Below are 23,611 nucleotides of genomic sequence, written 5' to 3'. Positions count from 1 at the left end.
TGATGAGCGCTAGACCCAGGTGCTGGGAATTACTTTCAAGACTGCTGTTCAGAAAGTGAAGGGGCAGGTTGGACACCCTCAGTAACGCCTTGCACATGTGGCAAGGAGTCTAGCAACACGCCAGAAAAGGGTGGGCTTCTACAGCAGCTGCCCTTGGCATGTTACAGCACTGAAGGAGTCATCCTGCACCATGTGGCATGGCAGTCCCAGCTGGAGGAATTTGCTTCCTTGACATGTTTACATTGGGCTATATAGTGTATGGCTGACATTACAGGCATGTATTGATAGGGCTGGCAGGGTAAGGGGGAGGCAAACACTGGGCAGTTTCCCCATTAAAAAAAAAAATCTGTTGTATTCAGGCTACTGCAATTTTTAAAAATGGGTCAAAAAGAGTCAAAACCTACTACTTCAATTTCCCCTGCAGCCATCAGCATTGTTCTCATTTGAGCTAGTTCTTTTGGGGTGGAGGGAGATTAGTCTCAGGCATAAAACCATGTATCATTGTACAGTCACACGCTTAACTCTGTGCTTGGAAAATTAAAAGTGGGTGTGGTGCAAAACTGTTATTGGCTGAGAAGGCCAAAGACATATGGCATGTATTTATTCTTCCGGGCTGCTTCCTTTTCCCCTTTTGTTGGTCTCCCAGGGTTTGTTCTGATTTTCCAAACCTGGGCAAGTTCAAACAGCCAACCGTAGGAAACCAAATACACAGAAAGCTCAGTTGCATGCCATAGAAATATGTAAAACTGTCTATTTCATAGCTCTTAGAATAACAAAGATGCTCTGGTTGAGAGGCTTTTCTCAGAGTCCCACGGACACAACATTGTAGTTGCAAGCATTATTTGAGAAAAACTAACTTTTCTGAGTGCTTACTATGAATGTAACAGTGTAAAACTTAATCAAATCAAGAAGCACCTTGGGTTTTTTATTAGTAGTAGGTAGAGTTGAAAAAAAATATACATCTACCTTAAATGTAAAATATTTGTATAATTTCTCGAACAGAAGCATCTCAGTTTAGGGGTTACTTTACTATCATAATTAACAAGACCAGCTTGGAGGAGGAACTCTACTTTTTTCCCTTCTAGAAGCTTTCCAACAATATCCCAACACTTGAATACAAGAGTAAGTGAAAAAAATGTACTCTAAGCAATTTCATTAAAACATCAGTTATCAGACCCAAAGTAATTGACATGAGAGGCATGGGAAAAGAACAGAAAATGCTTTATTGTATTTGACAGGTCTTATTGTTGCCACTGTACTGGGAAAATCACTGTAATCTTATTTCAGGTAACATTCAGTAGAGAATAACTCCCACTGTCGGGTATTCAGGTATCAGTGCCACACTGAGTTATGGTATACTCTTGAACAGATTACAGAAGATTTGGATATTCAAAACAGCTTATATTAAAAGAAGTTTTGGTTCCTCAGATTGCGACTGGCTATTTACTGCTTTGTACATGTCCCACCCCTTTCATTTCCTTTACAACCCTACCCCCCAATAGCTCAACTGAAGAGAAATCTTAAAAACATATTTCTCTGCTATTTGTTTTCTAGTAAGGCAATTAACTCTTCTTTTTTTTAAATCAAGTGCTGGATATTTTTCACTGTCAACTCTTCATCAAGAGGAGAGGCTGCTTGTATCCAGAGATTGCGAACAGCGTCATCACTTTGCCACAGAAGTGGCCTTTCTAGTCTGAGGGATGCAAAATTATGTTGTGACCTCTGTAATCCCCATTTTCTATCTTTTTTTCTTATCCATTTTACTAAGTTTACAGGAACAGGCCATCAGTGGTATGATCAGAAGCAGCATCATGCTCTGAGTCTTTCTATATGGAGCCGTCAAAAGATTTTTTCTTTTAAGGCCCAGTTGAGCACTACAAGCAAGTATATGCACAGATCCAAAGTCAGTGACTGTTCACCTCTATGATTGTTATTCTTGTGTGCAAACAAGGAAAAACTGGAGTAGTTCACATTCAGAATGATTAGTACCATGTGCATTTTTATAATGTACTTGAGAACAGGTGCAGGATTTGAGTACTGCAAATGGTACAAAATCTCACAATACATGTTTCTGGTTTCTTTCTATATCAATTGTCAGTTTTGTTTTTTTTCTTAATATGAGCTGAACAGAAGACTATAGCCTCTGTTAACCAGAGGGAACAAAAATATTCTCTGTAGCTTGCTAGATCTTATAATTAAAAAGAAAAAAAATGTACGCAGTGGGGGTGTTTAAGTGTATACATTAACTATTAGAATGGAGAAGCATAATTTTAAAAAATGCTGAATGGACATTTAATTTAAAAATATTTTTCTCTTTATTCTCCAAGTCCAAACACGGCATTGTAAATATTGTCCTGAATTTAAAGGCTACTTTATTCTCTATCCTCTGGCTTCTAATAATATTTGAAGGAAAAAAAAGCAGCCAAACATGGTTCTAAATACGAGAGAGTCTTGTGTCACAGAAAACTTGCACTTTTCTTGTTCTGAGAGCTTGGGCAGATTCTCTCCCTACCCACATGTCATCTGTCCTAAGTGATCCTCTTCTACTGCCTCCATCCATCCCTGGATGAAACTTTGGTGTACAGCTCCTGCCCACCTCATCCTGTACCATCCCATGTGCTCCAGAGAGGCATTAAGTAGTTGGTAGCTGAACACAGAAGGGGTAATCTTACATGTGCTGTATTATCGGTTTAAAATAGGCTCAATAACATAGTATGTAATTAGTTTAATTTGTTGGCAGGCACAGTATTGGTTTAGAAAAAAAAAAATCCTTCTAGTGTAAGTCTGCTTATCCTTAACTGGAACAGTTTTGATAGGAAGCATAAGCCACTTGTAATTTACAGAGCATCAGGGAACCTATCTGAATTTAAAAACCCACACAGTAGAAAATACCCACGCTGATAACTCGTGCTCTGTAAGTTCATGGTTTGATGTCCAGGGCCCCATGCTTGCATAGCTTTCCCTCTGGAGAGGAGATTATAAACTGCCCTTTTTCCCATACTTTCCTAGAATTACTTACTTTTGATACCCACCAGAAGTGTATGTGCAGTGTTACTGGTTAGTTTACTGACCTTGTCAACAGTGCCAGCAATGTGCCTTTAAGGGACCCCAGCTCTTTCTTTTAACGTTTTTTTTAAGAGTTTGGGTTAGTGATTTGGGCTGTTTCTTGAGCTGGCTGGAGAACAGCTGCTTTTCTGGTCAGTTGCCCTATTGAACAGTTTAAATCCTACAACTGCAGTCTTCCAGATTCCTACAAAACATTTATAGAATGTATAATACAATAATTTTAGTAGCATATCTTAAGTCAGGATTATCTTTAGCGTGCAGCTCTTACAGCACACAACGTTTACCTGTTAAAAACATGGGAGGCAGAAATGATCCCAGTTTGGATTTCTAAAGTAGTGCATAGGGAGCTATATTTTACTACTAGAAATACTGTTTTGGTTCTTACACTTCAACTTTTCAGTGTTCCAGGGAGCAGACAATAATCCTACAGAACGTGGGAAAGAGGGTATGAGGATTTTTTTTTTATTTGGTATGTTCAGAACACAGAACTATGGCAGTATCATCTTTAAAAATTAAGACATGAATATGAAAGATAAAACTAGCCCAGGGTGATCAATCCTTGCAGGAAAATGTTTTCTTGTCTGTGCCCAGAATGAAACCAAATGCAGGTGACATTCAGACACACCAATATCAAATTAGGACTATAATATGTGCAAGCAAAAAGGATGATCAAAGTATTGAGTATGAGCTACCACTTAAGACCTAAGAACTCCAAAGTTTTTATTGACATGACAACATCTCTTAAGAATAATAAACTTAATGAAATTTACATGACTAAAAACTTCCCAGCTTCCACAGATTTTCCATAAACAAAAAACATTCATGAATCAGTGAACCACAGCAATAGTAAGGCCCTACCAATTTTGTAGACTGATTTGAACTTTGAGCAGGAAGGAAGGAGGGCACTTTGATTCAAGTCAGATGGGCTAGGATGAACTGAGCTGTCAAATTCAATGTTCTGCTCACTTTTTAAGCTTAGGCATTTGTATTTGGGAGGGCATTTAAATATTGTGGTAGCTTTACATTAGACAAACCTTCAAAAGTTGGGCAATAAATGAAGGCAGGAAATAGAAAATCTAAGTAACGCTGAATTTGTTAGAAAATCAAGGGCATACTGAACAAATCTGAGAAGCATTTCCAACCGCTTGAAAACCTGCAGATAAAACAGTATCCCAAATTCGAGGCATGACACTGAGCCTTTTAATGTACCTGGAAAAATTACCCCCATCAGTTGAGGTTAGGACTTATGATCTAGCCAACGGCTCAATGCATCTGTGATATCCAGGCTCTCAGGATAGATCTGAGGCTAACAGGATCTTCATCAGTGATGAAGGTAGCAACAGCTGAAGGAACAGGCTGTGGCTTTTCCAGTGGATTTTGAAGTTTTGTGTTTCTGAAATGCCAAATTCCATCATGGGCTCTTTCTTCTTCACCACAGGTGCAAAAAACCAGTAACGCTAATTCCACCAATCCAGATCCTATTTCATATGCAGAAATTAACCCAAAGGCAAGTAATAAAAATGCATACATCATCCCATTCAATTATTCAGCAGTTTTGCAGACATACCAGAAAAAACTAGCTTCAATATAAAAATTGTCTAAGAAACAGTCTAACTTGAATTTTTCTCCATGGATCATAATTCCACATGCGCTGCTGGATCTGTAGAAGAGGAGAGGAAAATAAGCACTTTGCTTCCAGCTGCCTCAATTGGCAGATTGGTTTGAAAATTAATATATAAAACCCAAAGACTTGTTCTTTGCAAGGTTACCACTGAAGAACAGTTCATACCCATTGTCTATAGTGGCACTTTAATCAAAGGTTAAGATAAGGCCAGCTCATAAAACTGCAGGAATAGTGAGGGTCTTTAACAGAACTGCAACAAGTGTGCAATACAGCTCTCTGTTCTCTAAGTTTCACAATCAGGTAAAGTTACACCAGCCCTGCTCAGCAAGGCCTTTCTGTCCCATTAAAATATACACATTATTTAACAGATCCTCCATGCAAGCCTTTGCGTGGTGCAAGCTTACGGGGAACTTAATGCAACTGAACCCCAGTCCAAACTGGTAGGAAGAAAGTCACAAAAGTAGGGAAATAGTCAGAAAGATTACCGTGTGTCTGTTGTCCTGGCATCTTAGCTGGTGTTCCCGATTCTTTTTCTTTCTGGAAAAGACTATGGAGCAGTTTGATTTCTTGATCATAGTCCTGCCATTCTGGAACTATACGCATCGCTGCTTGCAGCTTGGGCTCTTTGGTCATTGGGTTATTACACTGCAAATAAAACACATGAACTGTTCAGACACCTAATGTGTACAAAAGGTTTATTTACCGAATACGCTGTACTCTAGCTAAAATACAGGCATGTGGTGTTCACCAACAACAGATTAATTCCACCGGGGGGAAGCATAAAGTCTCTTTCCAAATTCATGATAATGCCACTGCTCCAGGTAAGAGAAATATATAAGCTAAAGGGGAAAAAAAAAAAAAAAAAGAAAAGGTGCTGAAAATATTTAAGTAACAGTGCAGGATGTGGTGTCTATATCTGAGGTAGGGAAGTGCCTCTAAAATTGGTCACTGTATTTTATTGTTACCTAAGAATGAGGAAGCCATACTGCACTTACCAGATCAATGGTTTTTGCTCTCTTCTTTGAGGAATCATCACACCATGTTTCACACCACAGCCACTCTTGTGGGAGTGATTTAATTGGCACCTGGTGGATCATGTTGTTAGGCAAATCCTGTTGTGAAGAATAAGGGTTAGTAGCAATTTCCACAGGGTCCAGGGTGGGAGGAACAACCTCCCAGCCAGATAGTATTGAGAAGTTTAGCTTTTGTAAACAGTTTTTTTTTCCAGTGCAAATAGGCTGATTCCTCACTTTTTCATTCCATTCCAAAAAAGCATTTTGGGAAAAAAAACTATCACGCTACAACTGTTAATCTTACTTTGTTGACAATTAGTTAGCAAACAGTATTAATTCAGTATCAAACCTGTACTCGTCCAGTTTGGAAGACTATTCTTAACTGATTAAAACCATTGTGTTATTTTTTCCACCCACCACAGTACAAGCCTTATTTCCATGTTATTAAGTCAGTGCACAGTAGAGCACTCAGAGCTGGATAGCTCAAGAAACAAGTACCCAGTTGTGTTATGTATTTGTCTTGGAGTATACTGGAAAATTTGATCGTCTTCAGATATTTAAGGGGAAGGTATTGTGTCCACCCCCCCAGCTATATTTGATGCTATCAATACCTGCATCACTTAAAGGTAGGGTGTAATAAGATTGCCACTGGCACCTGGCTGTAATTGAAGTCTGGCCAGGAAAGGAGAGGTCCCAACCTGCCATCACGCCCCAGTAAAACAAAACAAACACAACAAAAACACACCTGATCAAGGTTGGACAGACTGTTAGGATCCTGACTAAGACCCTGATATTGTCCTCTGAGTCGATCTCCAGCTGCTATCTTTCTGAACTTCTTCAGATCCACAACATACAGAGCACTACATGGAGATGATGCAATTAGTAGTGACATTTGACTGATGGGTAACTTACTGTAGCCCCAGTAGACCCCAAGATACAATATGCTAAAACAGTCTCGTGGTGGCAGTACATCAAATTATCCAATACAAGGCAGAAAAGCAGTTCTAACAAGATCATGAAATGTATGAAAAAAAGGTTTCAACAAATCTATCTTAGCTTTTACTGTCATGCAGTCCCTTCTTCCAATATTTGTTATTAACAAATGAAGATGTCTGGTTAGTTAACATTTCAGTTCTTTTAACGCTCTAGTTCTTCATCTGTAAAAGTTGTAGCATACTGAAAGTAACTTCAGTGTCCCTAGTGCTTCAAATGGACCATAGGCAATGGAACCTTAAAGAGGCAACATTAAGCAAAATGTGGTTCACTGCAGCACTGTATACCTCAGCTAGTTTTCTGCTAATTCGAAGTAGCAGCAAAAGCTTTCCCCCTCTATTTTGAAAAAAACTGAATTCTTCAGTACCTGATGTGGTATTTTCTTCCAGCTAAGTGACTTGCCCAGTATCCTGATTTCCAGAACCTGTAGCCATCCATTTCTCTTCGACTGTCACAGAATGGAGTATATCCATAAGGAGCACCATCTAGATTGAAATCTCTTAATTCCTTTAGATCTGTGCGCACAATCTGAAGGGAAAGGACATTTTATTTTTATTTGTAGAAGCCTGCCATGGGTTTTTTAGAAATGCTGGTCAGGATTTAATTCAAGCTGAGCAAGCAGTTAACTGAAGAATTGTCTGTTATACTCTGCAGTCTTTTGCATTATGTATATCTAGTACAAAAACACAGCACAAAAGGTGTTGTCTCCCCTGCCCTTAGAGCTGGAGCAACGAAAATAAAGGTTAAAATAATCTGATAGGGGTTGGTTTGACAGCTAAAGTACCAAATTGTTGCTTAGTAAGCAGCAAGAATTCTCACTATACATGAACTCTACTGTGATCCTTTGTATCCTTTCCTCTTGAAAGTTTGCAAACCCTCCAGGGATGACACTGACACAGATGTTGTGGCAGTAATACTATAAAAGTACCACTCTGGTGGGAAATGCATTAATATCTCCTTCATAAACAGAGCAAAAACTGTCTAAAATGAGAACAGTGTAGCTGCAAAATTATCCTAGGTGATACTTCAGCGTAAGCTGTAGTGGTTTTAACTGACATGGGATCATACGGTACATATGCCAAAACACCCAAGGCAGTTTCTAATTACATGTTGATAATCTGTACTACTTAGTTTCATATACGTTTCTGAAGGAGTATTTTTGGCAGTTCTCACTGCACATGTGTCCTGTACTTTCAAACCGTTCAGAAGGCAGTAAGCACATACAAAGCCTTTCATTTGCTTTCCAGCAGGACGTGGCTTTGTGCACAAGGGATTTGCCTTCTCGCTTCTCTGCAAACCACTCAGATCTGGCCAAGTTAAAAGCAGGGGGATGGGAGGGGGAGGGTGTTTGGTGACTTAGAGAAATACCGTATGCGGTAAGTGATCTCAGGCTGGGAGATCAGACGGAACTGGAAAAATGGAAGGGTGAAACAAGAATCTATTTGGCAAACTAGCTGGAATCAGTGAGTGAATGAAGAACCAAACAAAAGTAAAAGACACGCCAACAAAACCAATCTTGTAGGAACAGGCAGAAAAAAACCAGCACTCACTGAAGCATACGTGCTATAGTTACAGAATCAACCTTCAGTCATGCCTGTGAAGGGCTCCAGCTTGCAACCTTTCCAATAATACAGAAATTGTATTCAAGAACATACTATTGTAGAGAAAAGAAAAACAGAAAAAGAAAAAAGGAATAGATTAAGTAATTCCAACCTCTCTCTCACCTGATCAGCATCCACAAATAGGATCTTATCAACAGCTAGTGGGAAGAGCACATCTAGAAAGAGGATCTTGTAACCCCAGATGATGCGCTGTTTCTCCGTTTGCTGATGAAGCCAGCGTGGCCATTTATACTGGACAAGCTCATACTGGAAATTATACTTCTCTGCCATGTATGGAATGAACTCCTGCAGAGGGAGGGGGAAAAAAGTAGCTTATCTCAGTTCTTTGTTCCTCTGCAGGTAAAAGAAAAGTGCGTTACAAGAGATAGACTTCAGTCCTATAATAAAGCACAGAACATTAGAAAGCTAAATACCACAAAGAATAACTACAGTTTCATTGTTACTTCAAACAAAGACATAACCCCAAACTGAACAATCAGTACAAATTGTAAAGCCAACTATCATAAGACAACTAAACATTTTTACATTTTTCCCCACAGAATTACTTATGAGTCATTTTATAGTGATCCACAGATCAGTTTAAAAGAATGCATTACTCAGATCGTAAAATTTTGCAGATGGGAGAATTATTATTTAGGGCTGTACAGTGCAGTGTAAATGGGAATAATAACATGAGAATAAAGAACTGGGAGAGATTTTTTACTAGAACAACTTGGCCCACTGTCAAATCAGTGGACAGTCTCAGCTGTGAGCCTTTCTCTGACACTGGGAGAGTACAGATTTAGCCAAGGGATGCTGGTACAATACAGCCATTAGGAAGGGAGGGGGGAAGCATATTGTTGCACCACCCCAGGAGGTGACTGACACCAGCCATGTTTGCAGCAGTGGGGCACTGCGAATTATTTCCCTTGAGTCCATGCTGAACAGGCAAGATTCTCTAAGAAATGCTACTTCCTAATATTAAATGTCAAAAGTTGCAAATTCCTGAACATTTTGACATCCATTTACCCTGAACCATCCATCCATTTACCAACAGAACCTCTGGGTTGTTTTGAATCTTGCTGTTTGTTTCACGATGTATCACACACAATTGATAAGTTTTTCCAGGTATACTCATCTAGAGCCCCTGTCACACTCTACCATGCACCGCTCATGTACTCTAGTCAGTCTGAAACATGGTTTTAATGTCTTAAGATCTTAAGATCTCTCCATACTTAGTCACAGGCGCTGTTTCTCTGGTAGTTTTTTTCCTATAATCTTTCAACCCTTATGTATTAAATGTAAGGTTATAGCCCTGAATTTCATCTTAAAATCTACACCTTTATCAGGCAAACCACAAAAAAAAATGTTTCGATTCTTTCAAGTATGATTCTCCTAGTATGTGACGTTCTCTTAAGTATTTACCTTCAGCATGAGTCCACTGTCAACCTGTCTGTTATTTCTCAAAGCTTTCTAGGCAGAACCACCAGCGTATACCAACTTGATGCTTTGTCAAAATAGAAGGCACACAGACAAGTAACTGTACATATGTTTACAAAATAGTATGATGCAACCTTTTTTTTCCCCTAAAACTTTTCCCCACAATAGAATAAATTTCTAATTAGTAACAAACCTTGAACGTAGGTGATAAGTAGTTCTTCAGAAACCAAAACTTTAAAGGAGTCTTAGTATGTTTCAGCACAGACAACATCATTATGCTATTAAAAAAAAAAAAAAAGGCATTTACATGAACTGCTGCCACTCACTAGAGATCAGCTGCGTGACAGGTTACAAGTTGCTGTTTTACATTATTAGACTAACTGCAGTTTTGTGTCAGGTAACTGATCTTCACGCATGAAGAACAAGTGGGTAGCCTCAGCCTATTGCTAATTGCTTAATTTTATCTACAAAATTAGTAAACCCCCAAATATCTATGTACTTTAACTAGTCAGAGAATATACAACCTGTTGGCTTTCACAGTCCTTTATGAACAGAGGTTCAGATTATTTTCCAAAGCAACTATGACTTATTCTACAACTTCTTAACGCTACATTTGCGTGTGGTTATATAGTAGTAAGAAAATTCTAGGACAGCAACATACTGTCTATTAAACTAAATCTATTTTGAACATATGAATGTTATGCAGACAAAAGTTCCTATAGCCCAGTAGATGCAAAATCTAGGGGATTTCTAAGGTGTTGAGATTTTTTTTTTCTTTTATATTGTTGCAAAGTCTAACCTTCTTCCTTGTGGAAAGCAGGGCATCTCTACCATTTGAGAGAGACTCCCAGATTATAAATTCTGAACTAACCGTAAGAATCTTTCATAAAGGTGTCCTGAAGCCACAGAGAATATATTTAGCACATCGTCTTTATCCTGTTTCACATCTTCATTCTTTTGTCCTCCTGTGAATCCCCTGAAAGGACAAATGTGTTTATATAATGAACAGACGGTAAGGCCCAGCTATATAAGTAAGAGTCCAACAGATTAGAAATTGCTGCAGTGTTGGTTTAATATAGTACAACTGTGGGATTTGGTGTCGTCCACCCCACGCTGGTCAGGGTACCCTTCACAAGGCACAGTGCTGCAGACACAGACATGGCAGACCCAATAGCTCATATATGAACATCTATTCAACTGAAAGGTTGTGGACTGAGATGCAGCTCCTGGAACGTTTTCAGGCTCCCAAGTAGCACTAGGGGCAAGGGAACATAAGCAGGTGCAAAGCAGTAGCTCAGTTCTCTAGAAACAGAGGCATCCTATGAAAGATAAGGAGTTAGCAAGACCTAAATTCAAGCAGTGTTAATAGATGACTGTGGAATATCACAGACCTAACTGTATCATGAAATAGTTTTCCAGCTTCAAGAGATGTGCAGGTTATTATTGAATTAGCTTTACCATTTGAGAGATTCCCAAAATCCAGATTCATTCTCACTGGTACCATCACTTAGTAGATCTTCATTCATCATATCTAGTTTTTTCTGAACCTGTAAAACATAACATTGCTTTAGTGAGTGCAGCCACATATTGGACAAACAGCTGTGGAGTGTTATTTTGACACTGGCTCTGTTTGTATACATTTGAGTTATGTCCAGTGAGCTGAGAGGTAACATAAGCTGTCTGGAGAAACAGCTCAGTAGTAAACTGACATTTTCAGAACAGATTCCAAAGCTATTTTCAGAACCAAAGGCATGTTAGTCTAGATGGTTAAAATGCTTTGCTAAGAGGTGTTTAGTGACCACCCTTGATGATGGAGAGTGGCAAAGAAAAACCCTCAAACCCACCAACGCCCCCCCGCCCCAAACCCAACCCAACACCTCAACACCATTTTCTGTTTCTGAAAGGTATCATTGGCCACCGAAACTCCAAAGCAGATACATAGACAAAGCAGCAAATCAGGAGAATGTCCCAGAATTAACTCTAGTACAAGTAAATCCTGTGAGGAAGCGCGAACAGCATGTGTTAGAACCATGACTTATCTATCAGTTGTCCTCCTTAAGCTTTTCGGCTATGTCATTATCTGATAGGCACCCCTAAGAGACAGTAGATTACTAATTTACCTTTTTTTTAACATATTCTCACCTACTCTCTATCAGATTGATAAAAAATTTATTATCAGATGAGTCAAATCTGCCTGTAATAGATAAAATACGGACTCAATGGATATGCTGGATGTTTATTACTAGACACATACAGGACATACAGAACTGACTAGTTTTTTTCTTAAGTCATAAGCACAACTGAGTCAGTAAAATGTGAGTATAATTGTTTCTCATGGGCATACAAAAGGAACAGCAGTTTCATGTCATTCTCGCCTGGGTGAAAAAACCTAAACCAAGCCTACAGATAATTCTCTCCATTATAGACACTGTTATGTGAACTTTGTGCAAACTGCCTGTTGCGGTTTAACCCCAACTGGCAACTAAGCACCACGCAGCTGCTTGCTCAGTCCCTGCCCTAGTGGGATGGGGAAACAATTGGAAGAGTAAAAGTGAAAAAAACCCATGGGTTGAGATAAGAACAGTTTAATAATTGAAGTAAAATAAGACAGTAATAATAATTAAAGAATATACAAAGGAAGTAATGCATGATGCAACTGCTCACCACCCGCCAACTGATGCTCAGCCACTCCCTGAACAGCGGCCCCCCGGCCACCTTTTCCCTATTTTATATCCTGAGCGTGATGGCCAAAGGGATATTCTATACCACATGACAGTTTGGGTCAGCTGTCCTGGCTGTGCCCCCTTCCAGCTTCTTGTTCATCTCCAGCCTTCTCAGTCGGTAGACCATGAGAAGCTGAAAAGTCCTTGATTTAGTGTAAGCACTATTTAACAACAACTAAATCATCAGTGTGTTGTCAACTTTATTCTCATACTAAATCCAAAACACAGCTCTACACCAGCTAGTAGGAAGAAAATTAACTCTAACCCAGCCAAAACCAGGACAGTGCCTCAAACGTATGCTAGTAGGAAGGGATCATCAGGCCTTTAGTCAAAGTTTCTTCCCCACTATTGGTCAGTCTTTTTTAAGAGCAACTCTATTTTCAAACTCACCTTTACTTTAATAATTTTGCTCTTGAAGTTGCTGAGAACAACAATAACTTCGCTAGCTTCAGGTGGAGAGTCTGTGCCATCATGGCTGAAAATACAGTAAAATACTGACCATTACTAAAAAGCAGAAAGATGTTCTTTAGTTCTTCTACACAGTATTAAGCCATAGCACTCTAAAACAGGTTTGAAACATGCAACAAAGTAACAAATACCTATATCTGAACACACACTGACTGGGTTTTTTAAATTAAATAATTTATTTAATCTCATATAACTTCAGAACAAAATGTAATTTGCTGTTCGGTTCTCTACATTTTGCCAAGGGAATTGTTAGCTTCACATATTACAATGCCTACCTACTTCAAAAGTTTCATAAGGACAAAATTAAAATTTCTTATACTGTCCTACCTGTAGATTCTGTAGATATCCTCAGATCTGCCCTTTCTGAGTCTTAGAGTCCATGCACCAGGATTGGCTTTTAACTGGAAGTAACCCTGTAAAGCAAGAAGAATATTTGTCAGCTTCCAGAAAGTGCAAATGCAGAAAATCAAGTTTTTAAGTCATGTATTTGACTCACTGTTTTATGTTGGAAAATAGTTATTTGAAAGCCAGCTGATTAACGTAACCATAAAGCCTTAAGAAACCCAGAGAACAGGAGAAAAATCCCAGAAGTTCTGTTCAAAAATTGCTGAGTTTTGGTTTGGTTCCTGCCCTCCCATAGAGACAGGACTATGGAAGGGTCCAGCATTATTTATTAGATGACAGAAAGTCTTCAGGGTGTCCTGATGGGAACAGTGCAATCCCAAAGTTTTTTCTGCAAAAGTTTGCCTTCGTGAAGGGGTGAGTGAATTTCAAAACACTAGTGGGTAACTACAGAGCAGTTCACCAAAGGCCTGCCTACAAAATCAAATTTAAATCAATTTTGAAGCTCTACAGACTGGTACTTCAGCTACAGCAGGAAACAGTAACATACTTTGTATGTTACAAGGTATCTCTCCCAGAAAACTTAAAAAATTACAATGTAAAATTCAAATATTGTGTATGAGTCGTGTTGAAGTTTCACATTCCAGATCTGAATATTTTCTTCTGTGATTTAGATTATGACACCTATAGGAGATATAAACATTTGTAGTGATGTTTCAGTGTCCCATCCAGTTTTGTACAGTAACCCCAAATGCACGCAATTCCATATGTGACCAGTCTGCTTTTTTAAAAAACAAAACAAAAAACCGCAAAGCACAGGGCATGTTCCTGGTGTCTTCGTACCCCTTCAGAACATAGACACTGAGCTGAGGAGGAGGGTTCCCAGATATGGCATTGGGTACTGTGGTACATACACTTTGGTTTAACCAATTGGGGGAAAAAAAACCAAAACTCCAAGCCATTAAGCTTGACTCCCCAACATACACACACAATGAGATCACACATAAAATAAGGGTCATTGTCTTTTCTACAATAAGAAGCATTACATCATTACAGGCTAAGCTTTGGCTAAGAAAAGGCACAGAAAAACAGAAAATGAATGTAAGAATTTTAAAATAAATAGCATCTGTGAACATTTTTGCTTGCATTTTCTTTAATACATTTAAAGATTCCACAAACCACAACAGGCAGTTTATTCCAGTTTTTCACTAACATTGCATATCAAGAAAATATTCCAGTGGCTAACTTCTCTTGCCATAAATTCATTCCATTACCTCTCTCATTGCCCAGTGTGAACACTGAAAACAGATCAATCCCTTAGGCAGCTACTTTGTAAAGGCAGCTGCAGGGAACAATCATATGCTTGGATTTCTGTCACGTTTTCTGAACTAAATTAAGCAATTCCCATTCTTTCACACTTCCTTTGTTTTCTAGAGTGCCAGTTATTCCTGCTAACTCTCTCCATTTCTTCCACAGATCTCCTGAAGAAATGAGTCCCAAAACAAGACAACTTTCTGCCTAGGCTTACAGTACCAGAGTGGATGGTCTAAGGAGTACCCTGTCTAGAAAAAAACAGAATTGTCTGACCTTCCCTCAGAAGATGTTGCTTAAGAGTATTGGCATCATTTTAAGATATTCCAGAAGACCCTTCTCAGCAAGCTGAAGGGAAAGGAGTGTATCTTGAAAAAGGTAAGAGACAAATAAGTACACAGCAAGGGTTTAGACATCAGTGTTAGGAATGATGTGGTTCCGATACATTTGCAAGCAACTTGGAGTGTAAGTAACACCACATATCCATAGCGCACATATCAGAAAATACTCAGTGGTTTATGCAAGGGATTGTGCGGACTGTAGGACCAGTAATTTGTTGCCAATTTCAGTCAAATGCTTACCAAGTTGGCCATAACAATGGTATCAACGATGACAGGACTGGTTGAAGTTCCCAGGGTAAACTGGAGTCCCCGAGGTGGCTGTCCAGTAGTAATATCATAGCAGTGTCCTTCCAGAAGCAGATACTCCAGTTCATATTCTGCAGCTACAACATTATCCACCTGGAAGGAGAAGATACTGCTGAATTCAGCACTAGCTCTAAAGTGCAAATTTTTAGCGTTTCAGTTACTCTCCAAAATAGCCAGATTAATTAAATAACACTTACTTTATTTTACCAGAGTAATTTTATTAAATAATTACCTAGAAAGCTTCAAAGAGCTCAGCTCTTTTGAGCAATGAAATTCACACAATATTGTTAAGAGTATCCCTACGCAAAAAGATTTGAATCTCAACTAGTAAGATGCTAGGGTAAGAAAAGGGAAGGACTGTTGCTCTAGTTCACAATTCATTTATTTTTTTAACATGTATTGGAGAATGTAGTCAAGTAAGTGATCGGGCTGGCATCTCAAACGAGATACATGGTGGGCTCCAGAACTTTGAATTTAAACCTGTTAAAGCTAATCTCATCTAATATTTATCATCTGAAACAAACATTTTGTTTTGATCTGCATTACTCTTACAGTGTGGTGGTGTACTGTCAGAAAGACCAAATCCTTTTTTCTACACCGAACAAAAGTGCCAAGGAAATAAAAGAAAAAACAAAAAAAACCCCACAAACCCAAAAGAACTTGTGTCTTTTATTTGGAAGCTCAGGATGGTACTTTGAATGCCTGAAGCATTTAATCCCCATGTCTCTCAGGCTTTCAGTTAATCTAAGGAGGGGCGTGGGAATCAGGGTCTTGAAATGCATAGTAGTATCAGCCATGTGGTGGTTCATTTATGACTTTACAGTTAGGTTAAGAGATGAAAAGCAAAAAAACCCCAAACCTAAACAAAACAACAAAACCCACCCAAATTCCTAGATTTCTGAATAACTAGTACAGCATTAGCAATATCAGACTCTACCACTATACTGCATCATATTCCCAAACAATATCAGAGAGACGCAAAAGAGGCGATTACTAACACAACGTTCAGTGAGAAAAATAACCCACGTTTGTAATGACCACAAGGTTGTACAGACTGCTGCTTTTCAAGAAGCCTATTTGTAAAGAGTTTGACAATGTTGTTACACATTCAACAGACAGGTTTCTGTACTGCAGGAGTCACCTGCAGGGCTGGGGCTGCTGTGGCCTGTCTTGGCAGACGAGGCCCAGGGCTGGCTGATTTTGGAGCCTGAGCTTCCTTCTCACCTCTAGAGGCGGTTCCAGGTCAGGGTTGAGGCGTATCAGTGGGGAAGCTTGTCCTGCCACTGCCCATGCCATACCCATTCTGCAGATAGAGAGTTTCAGCCTCCAGAGCTGTCAGTCCAGCATCTTTTGCATGTGCTGGATTATACTCATTAAATTACTGGGTTTAATATATATCTGCAGTTCTTCAAGGCCAACTAAATAATAGCTTATTTCAAGGGAAAAGACTATTTGACCACCTCATTTAACTTTTATTATTTAGCATCCTACCCTGAAGTCAAAATTTGCACCACACATGGATTTTCAAACTTTTAATATATGTGGGTTTAGTGCCCATCATAACATGTTAGTGTAGCGCATTTTGTAACCCCTTACTAGCACACTATTTCTAGATCTTCTGAAAACTGTTCAAGTTCACAGCTAACAGCAAGAGGTTACTAATTAGCCACAGGAGTGTCCGGCGGTAACAAAAGCTGTGAAGATGCACAGGTAGCTAAAACTGGCTTGGTGGCTTCTCGGAGCAAGGGAAAGTAAGTAGAATTTACTTACTGGAACAGGATTCAGATCTGACTTCAAACTTTCTAAACAGAGTTTAAAAAATAAAACATTTACTTTTAGTTGTGACATTAGCTGAAGGGAGCTCTACTCTGAATGAACTTTTCAACTAATAAATTGAAAAAGTTATTTAATGACCAACAAAGTTTCTTTGTTTCTAGCTCCGGACACTCTGAAATGTTATATATAAACACTCAAAGCATCTGTAGGATCTGCTTCAAGCCTACAGTATTTTTCAACCTGTGGTTCAGGCATTCATGAGTAACTGAGAACAGCAATCTCACTGTCCGTGAGCTTAGCTTTACCTGCATTCCTCCTGGAGAACGTTTAGGGGTCTGCAAACATAAAAGGTGTTAATATCCACAGTTCTATGTTTATTAGCATTTTAAAATTCTACATTTCTTTCCCATTACAAAAATAAGCCCCGGAAAACCAACACCATTTAAATGCAGTAACATATTGATTTCTCTTACCTCCTCTAAGTAAATATTATCAAGGTCATATGGGGTTCTGACAGATTCCACCATCCAGCTCTCAGGAGTATTTAGGTTCAAAGTGAACAGTGGAGACTGGGGCATATCCAAAAACTTGGCAATTGGTCCTGGAGCAAAGTTATTATCTGCTGTGAAAGAAATCTCTGGCTCCAAAACATAGCGATAAAAGCTGAAATTTCAGAAAAAAAGTGTTAGAACATATTTCTGCCAAACTTTGCAAATATTTCACTCTTGTTGAACTTGCTGATAGCATCAGCTTTCCCCAACCCCCAACGTCCCCAAGCAGCCCGATACAAAATTTTTATTCCCTCTTGCATATGAGAGGCTTTGTCCAAAGCAACACAGGTCATGTTGACCTTAGAACAGATCACAATTTTAATCTTGAAGGACCAACCAGAATGTGCAAGGCTCAACTATTAAGATTAGTAAGTTATTTCAATTATACAAATAAAAATACACCAACTTGTAAACCAGCAGAAATATCTCATGCTATACACAAATTCCCAGATTCTCTGTGGGTAATCATGCTATTATATAAATGAGGTCAAAGCAGGTATTGAGACTTCCTATAGGACATCTGACCATGTTTATGTGTTTGCATATTACAACAGGTTTTTCATTCTTTCCCTCTCTCTTTTTAACCCTGGCATGGTATTGCTTACCTTTTCAGTGGCATGTCAGAAAGTTTGGATTGGCAGTTCATAAACACTCTTAGGTTCATGTTTATTAATTGGTTCAAAACCTGAAGTAATGAGAAAAAGACATTCCTTAAAATGCTAACTAGGAAAGATGACCACCGTTTTTATAAGCAGGACCTCAAGAAGGCATGTTACTGGCTCATGCTGAATCCTCCCTTCTCATTATTTGCTTTACCACACCCACCTTTTAATTGGTGGTTTTAAGAACAGTTACCTGCTCCCTCACATTGCAGGCATTTTTTTTGGGATGTAGAGACTTTCTTCCTCAAGAAGAGGGTCATTGCAAACTAATTCTTTAAAATGGTGAAACTAAAATCTATCTAGACGATATATAAGTGTGATCTTGTTAGTGTGTAGTATAGTGTAATTAGTTTTTCCACTGGTAAACGTATTGTGCAACTCAGATGCACTATTAGAAGGCTATTGGTCACCACCCAGTCAAGGAGGAAGAGAAACGTTCCGAAATTACAGAACTGAGACAACTTTTCGAAATGCCTGTGAAATGCATTACAACATTGTGTACATACCAAAAGTAACGGAGCAAGTCTTTGGGCATCTCTAGTGACAGGATCAACAATAGCCACAACATCAAAGTATGTCTCCCCCTCTTTTGGTCTCAGTTTAACTGCACTAAACAGAAGAAAAAACAATTTTAAAGTATCAACCGTATGGATAAACATAGAAGATACACTATCCATCTTGTTCCGAAGTCAAATTACTTCCTAAATGCTATGCACCTTCTGAAACTAGATAGAGAAAAAAAACTGTATGTATACATGTATAGACACAGGCAGACAAAATTAACTTCTGGAATCTCACTGCACCTTGAAAACTGTTGGGGACTTCCCTATTGCTACTTGGATTTTTTTTTTTTTAAGTGAAATGCAACTTAAAACCATGGGATACCTGTATCGTTCTTCAAAAAAATGATATTCAATCCTTGCCTCTCCTTTTGGTTGAGCAGAAAGAAGAGCATCCACTTTCATTACCAGGTCACTTGCACTGAAAAGAAAAAAAAAAAAGAAAAAAGTTTACAGATACTCAAGAAAATGCGTGTACTTACCACATTTCTGCCAGTTAGCAGCAAAAGAGAAGACAGACCAAATTCAGATATGCAAACTAACATTTTTACTACCTCTCTACACAAGCTCTGAAAAATTAAACATATTTAAGGGTTAAACTGCCATTAATATAAACAGGTTGCAGCCTTATTACTGAGGATACCAAAGAGTTTAACTCTGTAACGAATACAGAACAGCTAGTATTTTAGGGGTCAAACCATGGTACAGGCACTGCATTCCTGAACTTCACCAACCTCTCTTAGACCTCTAAGCAATTCAGATCAAACCCTTGTTTCACAGCAGTCTTCCCATTTTACACTGCAACTCTAAGAACTAGGAAGAAATCCTCTATGTGGAAAAACTTTTGAGAAAGGGGTCCTATCATTAAAAGATAATTACTTCTGACAACTTCTTCCTCTTTTATTCCCATACATTTTCAGTCTAGTATTTTAAGAATATATTTCATCTTAAAAATGTAAAACCTCTTGAAAGTTCAATGAAAATTGATTTGTACATCATAGCTTTGTCGAGAAGCAATACTGTAACTTAAAGGTCTGTCAGCTTTTCCTGAATTAAATAAGTCTCATTGATTTATCGCAACAGCTTTTTAAATTGTTCATACCAAAACCAGAAGCCTGGTGAAGTCTGGCAAGTTCTACAGTGTTTTCCAACGCAGCAGACAATTTCAAAAGCTTTTGAAAAAAACTTTGGCAGCATTCAAATTGAAAAACCACTGCTCCATCCAAAACTAGCCCATGTTCAAACTATGCCCTCTTCCTTCACCCTATCACCCTTATTTCTTTTCTGATTCCCAACATGGCAATGGATGCAAAAGCATTTGGAATGCTTTTAAAACCTGTTCTCCTAGGACTCAGAATCGCACAAAAACCCTCACGCTTAACTTGACCAGCCTTTAACAATGAAGCACCATTATGGAAAAATGTAATGCTAAATACAAGAGAAACTATCTTCTTAGCTATGAGTTCCAACACACAAATGCACATCTATGGACTTCAGTCTTTTGAACCTGAAGATGACTTTGTTTTGATTAGCTCACCTCTGTGCTTTTTACAATAATTATCTAGAACTATGATTTTCATTTTCTTAACTCTACCTCTCTTCCTATTGTTTCTTTTTAAGAAGTTAAAAGAAGTTTACATGATTCCATAGTAGAGAGTGAAATATATTACTAAAATAATTTTTATATTGATAGGCCAAGCAGCACTTAGTTGAACTGTAGATTCAGAAAGCATACTCCCATGTGTCATTTCCTTCCCTTCTTTCTGCGTTTAAATCAATACCATAGTAATCCTACATATGAGTTATGAAACCCTGACATATTGGAGGTAAATTGTTTAAAACTGCCTGTATGTTAAGATTTAGCTGGGGGAAAATCCCACAAGAAGTCTGAAAGCCTTAATATTAATAAAAAGTTAGGTTTCTCTTCTATTTAGAGGAAGAGAAAGGTAATGCAGTGCAGAAAGCATTTTTCAAGAATATATTAATGTGCAGCAATTTATACCATTTTGTAACACATCCCAAGCAGCAAACAACTATTTTTTGCATATAGACATCTCTGTTGGCAAAGCTGTCACCAGACTCCACTAAACCTTGAATGAAACTTCAAGCTCAGCACAATAACGAATTTAGCCAGCCCCTGTAGAATGCATCACCACCCCCATTCTTTTTTTTTTTTTTTTTCGGTTGACCTGCATCCCTCCCTGAATCAACAGTTTAAGAAACCACTTCCTGAACTCTTCAGATACCACAGCAGGCTGTTGCCATCCATCCTGCTGTGATCTCAGTGAGTACCAGTACATTTACTGTTTCATGTTCACTTGAACAGTTCTACAGTAAATTCCTACAGACTTGGGCACTTTCCTAGTTTCTTGCTGCTTGTCAGCGAGGCTCCAGCCAACACAACTCCTCCAACTTCCATTACTAGGTAACAGACTGGCCATGGCAGGTTGCTCCTAGATACAGATAATGAATCAAGAACGATGAACTCTGACCACAGTACCACCGAAGGGGTTGCCAGTACTCTCAGTACTGCCTCCTGAATCTGGGGGATACAGTTACAGCTCCATACCTCCAGAAGATTGTGAACTACAAAAAAAAGTCACTAAAGCACTTCAAATCCAATAAAGATATTTTACATCTTTTTCCTTTCTCACTTGCTCCTCTGAACAGCTGACCTTTGACCATACAAACACATGCACATTTGTTTATAGCACCTATTCAGAGTGTACTTGATAAAGCTTTCTCCAGGACACAGAAAGTCACATTATCAAGAGTACCACAGCTTTTTTTGTAAGCCTCTTCAGATTTACTTACAGATCTTCTTCAAATCCCAGCTGCTGTATCTGAGATTTGATTTTCTGTCCTGATGTCTTTAGTATGATGTTCTCCAGGAGATGGAAATCATCCTGATTGAACATCTCACCATCCTCTAATGGGCCAATAATCTACAAAGGAAGTGGGATCAGCATTATTAGGTAAGGCTACAATGAAACAAAATTCAAAGCTGTATTAAATAAATACTCCAGCCCAGTCTCAGTGGATATCAACTGTTTAGGCTGATATTAATGTCAATGGCAGCAGAGTTTAAGAGATAATTCTGGATATTTAGAGCAAAAGTCCCAGACTACAGCATAAAACAAATGCTTAGAATTTTCACTGAATGCTTAGTTTGCAAAAATCAGGCATATTAAATTACACATGCAATGCTACATCTTGAAGGGACAATAGAACACTAGGCCAATTCTTGTAGTGCAGCAAAACTCCAGCAAATCTCACTCCTCTAGCCTTCAGAAGCCTAAAAGCCACCTAGATAGTTCTTGCTATTTCGCTAATGAAAGAAATAGAATGCAGCAACTCATTGCTTGAAATCTTTAACCCATTAAAGTATATAGTAGCCACTGGAACTTGCTTTTTTTTTCCTTAACTAGCAAGCAGATGACAAAAGAAACCTGAATGCTGTACACAGCTGGGTTTCATTACATGCAGTGAATTACTATTGTAACATAATTTGCTTAACCTAAGTGGCTATCGTTAAAGGAGCTGGTGGAAGAGAGCAAGGCACCTTAATCAGGGCCACATACAGCAGCATTTTTCCCAATGAACTGAAGCAGCACAATCATTCAAATTTATCATCCCTTTCTGCCCCTGGACTCAATACGCCGCCAACATGAAAACACCTCTGTTATTGAGAGATCTGAATTTGTACAGAACACCAACAACTAACTGCACACAGTACAAAGAAAAGGTCGCTGCAGGTCTGAACAAATCAAACTGGAAGCAGGTGCTAAGGACTGCTGAGACTCTGCATCTGATGCCTAGACTCTGCTGCTCAAGGTCTGCTTCCTTCCCACATGTGGAATATCTCTTCTACTGTCTTCTTATTGATCTTACCCTTCCATTACTGATGACAGCCCTCTGCCCCTTCTTCAGCTTTAGAATGTCTCTGCAATATATAGCATGGGACAGAATAAAATCCACATTGGGAGATTCAAAGGCTTCTTTGAAAATATTGATATCCATACCCTGAAAGAAAAGAATACATGGCATTGAAATGTGAAGAAAAGTACACCTCTGCACACTTTGTTTCCATTCAAGAACATCTTTGTACCTTGCTAAAATTTATCCCCACATCCCTTTTCTTTGTGGTCTTAAGCCTAGTTCTTGCCTGTCCCCTTCACATCCTAACTTGTCATAATGTTTGAAGAGCCACAGCCCTAGTAATTGTTGCTACTTAGACCAGTTGTTCCATCCTTCTGTTCTTAAGTGATCCTTACGTAACTTTTTTAAACATAGTTTGAGATAGATAATAAAGAGATTATAGTTCTCTCTTAACCCCCCAAAAACCAACTGACTCACTTAAATATATCCCTGAACCTTTTGACTTTTCAAAAGTGTGTAGCTTTGATGTGTATGAGGATTTACTTATATATATTTGCTTATATAACAGATGGACTGTTATATTTAGGTAAGTTGACCTTTCAGAGCAAAAACCAAAACCAACACCAAAACCAGTGTTACTTTCCACTGTTACAGCATCTTTTGCATATGAACATACTACACTTAAAAAATTCATTAGAAGAACAAGCAAAGTACCCTACCTTTGTAAATACCTACAAACATGCTTACCCCAACAGCAAATTCTAAGATGTCAGCTCCTGCCTCTACCGCCTTTGCAATTTCTTCTTTTGCCATTTTGGTGATGAAGTTCTTGGCATTATTTGACGTTTGCGTCTGCAGAGCTGCCCATATGGCTTTAGCAACACGTGTATTCTGGCTATTTGGATCTTCACTGGGATTATTAATCATGCTAATTCGAACATTATTGCTGGATTTC

At 38.6% G+C, this 23,611-nt stretch overlaps 1 protein-coding gene across 3 annotated transcripts in view; it reads right to left on the bottom strand.

The window, feature by feature from the left end:
• Window positions 1-1,569: 1,569 nt before the first annotated feature.
• Window positions 1,570-23,611, bottom strand: part of UGGT1 (UDP-glucose glycoprotein glucosyltransferase 1) — a 51,753-nt gene continuing 29,711 nt past the window's right edge. For 2 of the 3 annotated variants that reach the window (XM_064457268.1, XM_064457269.1), the window contains 19 exons: window positions 23,404-23,610; window positions 22,669-22,800; window positions 21,592-21,722; window positions 19,103-19,198; window positions 18,724-18,826; window positions 18,161-18,240; window positions 17,478-17,667; window positions 15,163-15,321; window positions 13,256-13,341; window positions 12,851-12,935; window positions 11,196-11,284; window positions 10,609-10,713; window positions 9,931-10,015; window positions 8,421-8,603; window positions 7,064-7,224; window positions 6,449-6,563; window positions 5,686-5,802; window positions 5,176-5,335; window positions 1,570-4,726 (listed from right to left, as the gene is read on the bottom strand). In XM_064457268.1, the coding sequence (XP_064313338.1) occupies window positions 4,701-4,726; window positions 5,176-5,335; window positions 5,686-5,802; window positions 6,449-6,563; window positions 7,064-7,224; window positions 8,421-8,603; window positions 9,931-10,015; window positions 10,609-10,713; window positions 11,196-11,284; window positions 12,851-12,935; window positions 13,256-13,341; window positions 15,163-15,321; window positions 17,478-17,667; window positions 18,161-18,240; window positions 18,724-18,826; window positions 19,103-19,198; window positions 21,592-21,722; window positions 22,669-22,800; window positions 23,404-23,610 (2,310 nt within the window). In that variant the 3' untranslated portion in view covers window positions 1,570-4,700. Of the gene's footprint in view, window positions 4,727-5,175; window positions 5,336-5,685; window positions 5,803-6,448; window positions 6,564-7,063; window positions 7,225-8,420; window positions 8,604-9,222; window positions 9,805-9,930; window positions 10,016-10,608; window positions 10,714-11,195; window positions 11,285-12,850; window positions 12,936-13,255; window positions 13,342-15,162; window positions 15,322-17,477; window positions 17,668-18,160; window positions 18,241-18,723; window positions 18,827-19,102; window positions 19,199-21,591; window positions 21,723-22,668; window positions 22,801-23,403; window position 23,611 lie in introns of those variants that run through there. The other variant, XM_064457270.1, reaches the window with a different exon arrangement.

The sequence above is a fragment of the Phalacrocorax carbo genome, chromosome 7 (assembly GCF_963921805.1).
Source record: "Phalacrocorax carbo chromosome 7, bPhaCar2.1, whole genome shotgun sequence".
In the NCBI taxonomy this organism is placed as follows: domain Eukaryota; kingdom Metazoa; phylum Chordata; class Aves; order Suliformes; family Phalacrocoracidae; genus Phalacrocorax; species Phalacrocorax carbo.
The sequence above is the reverse complement of the archived record's forward strand: the minus strand, read 5'-3'. Positions and strand labels throughout refer to the sequence as shown.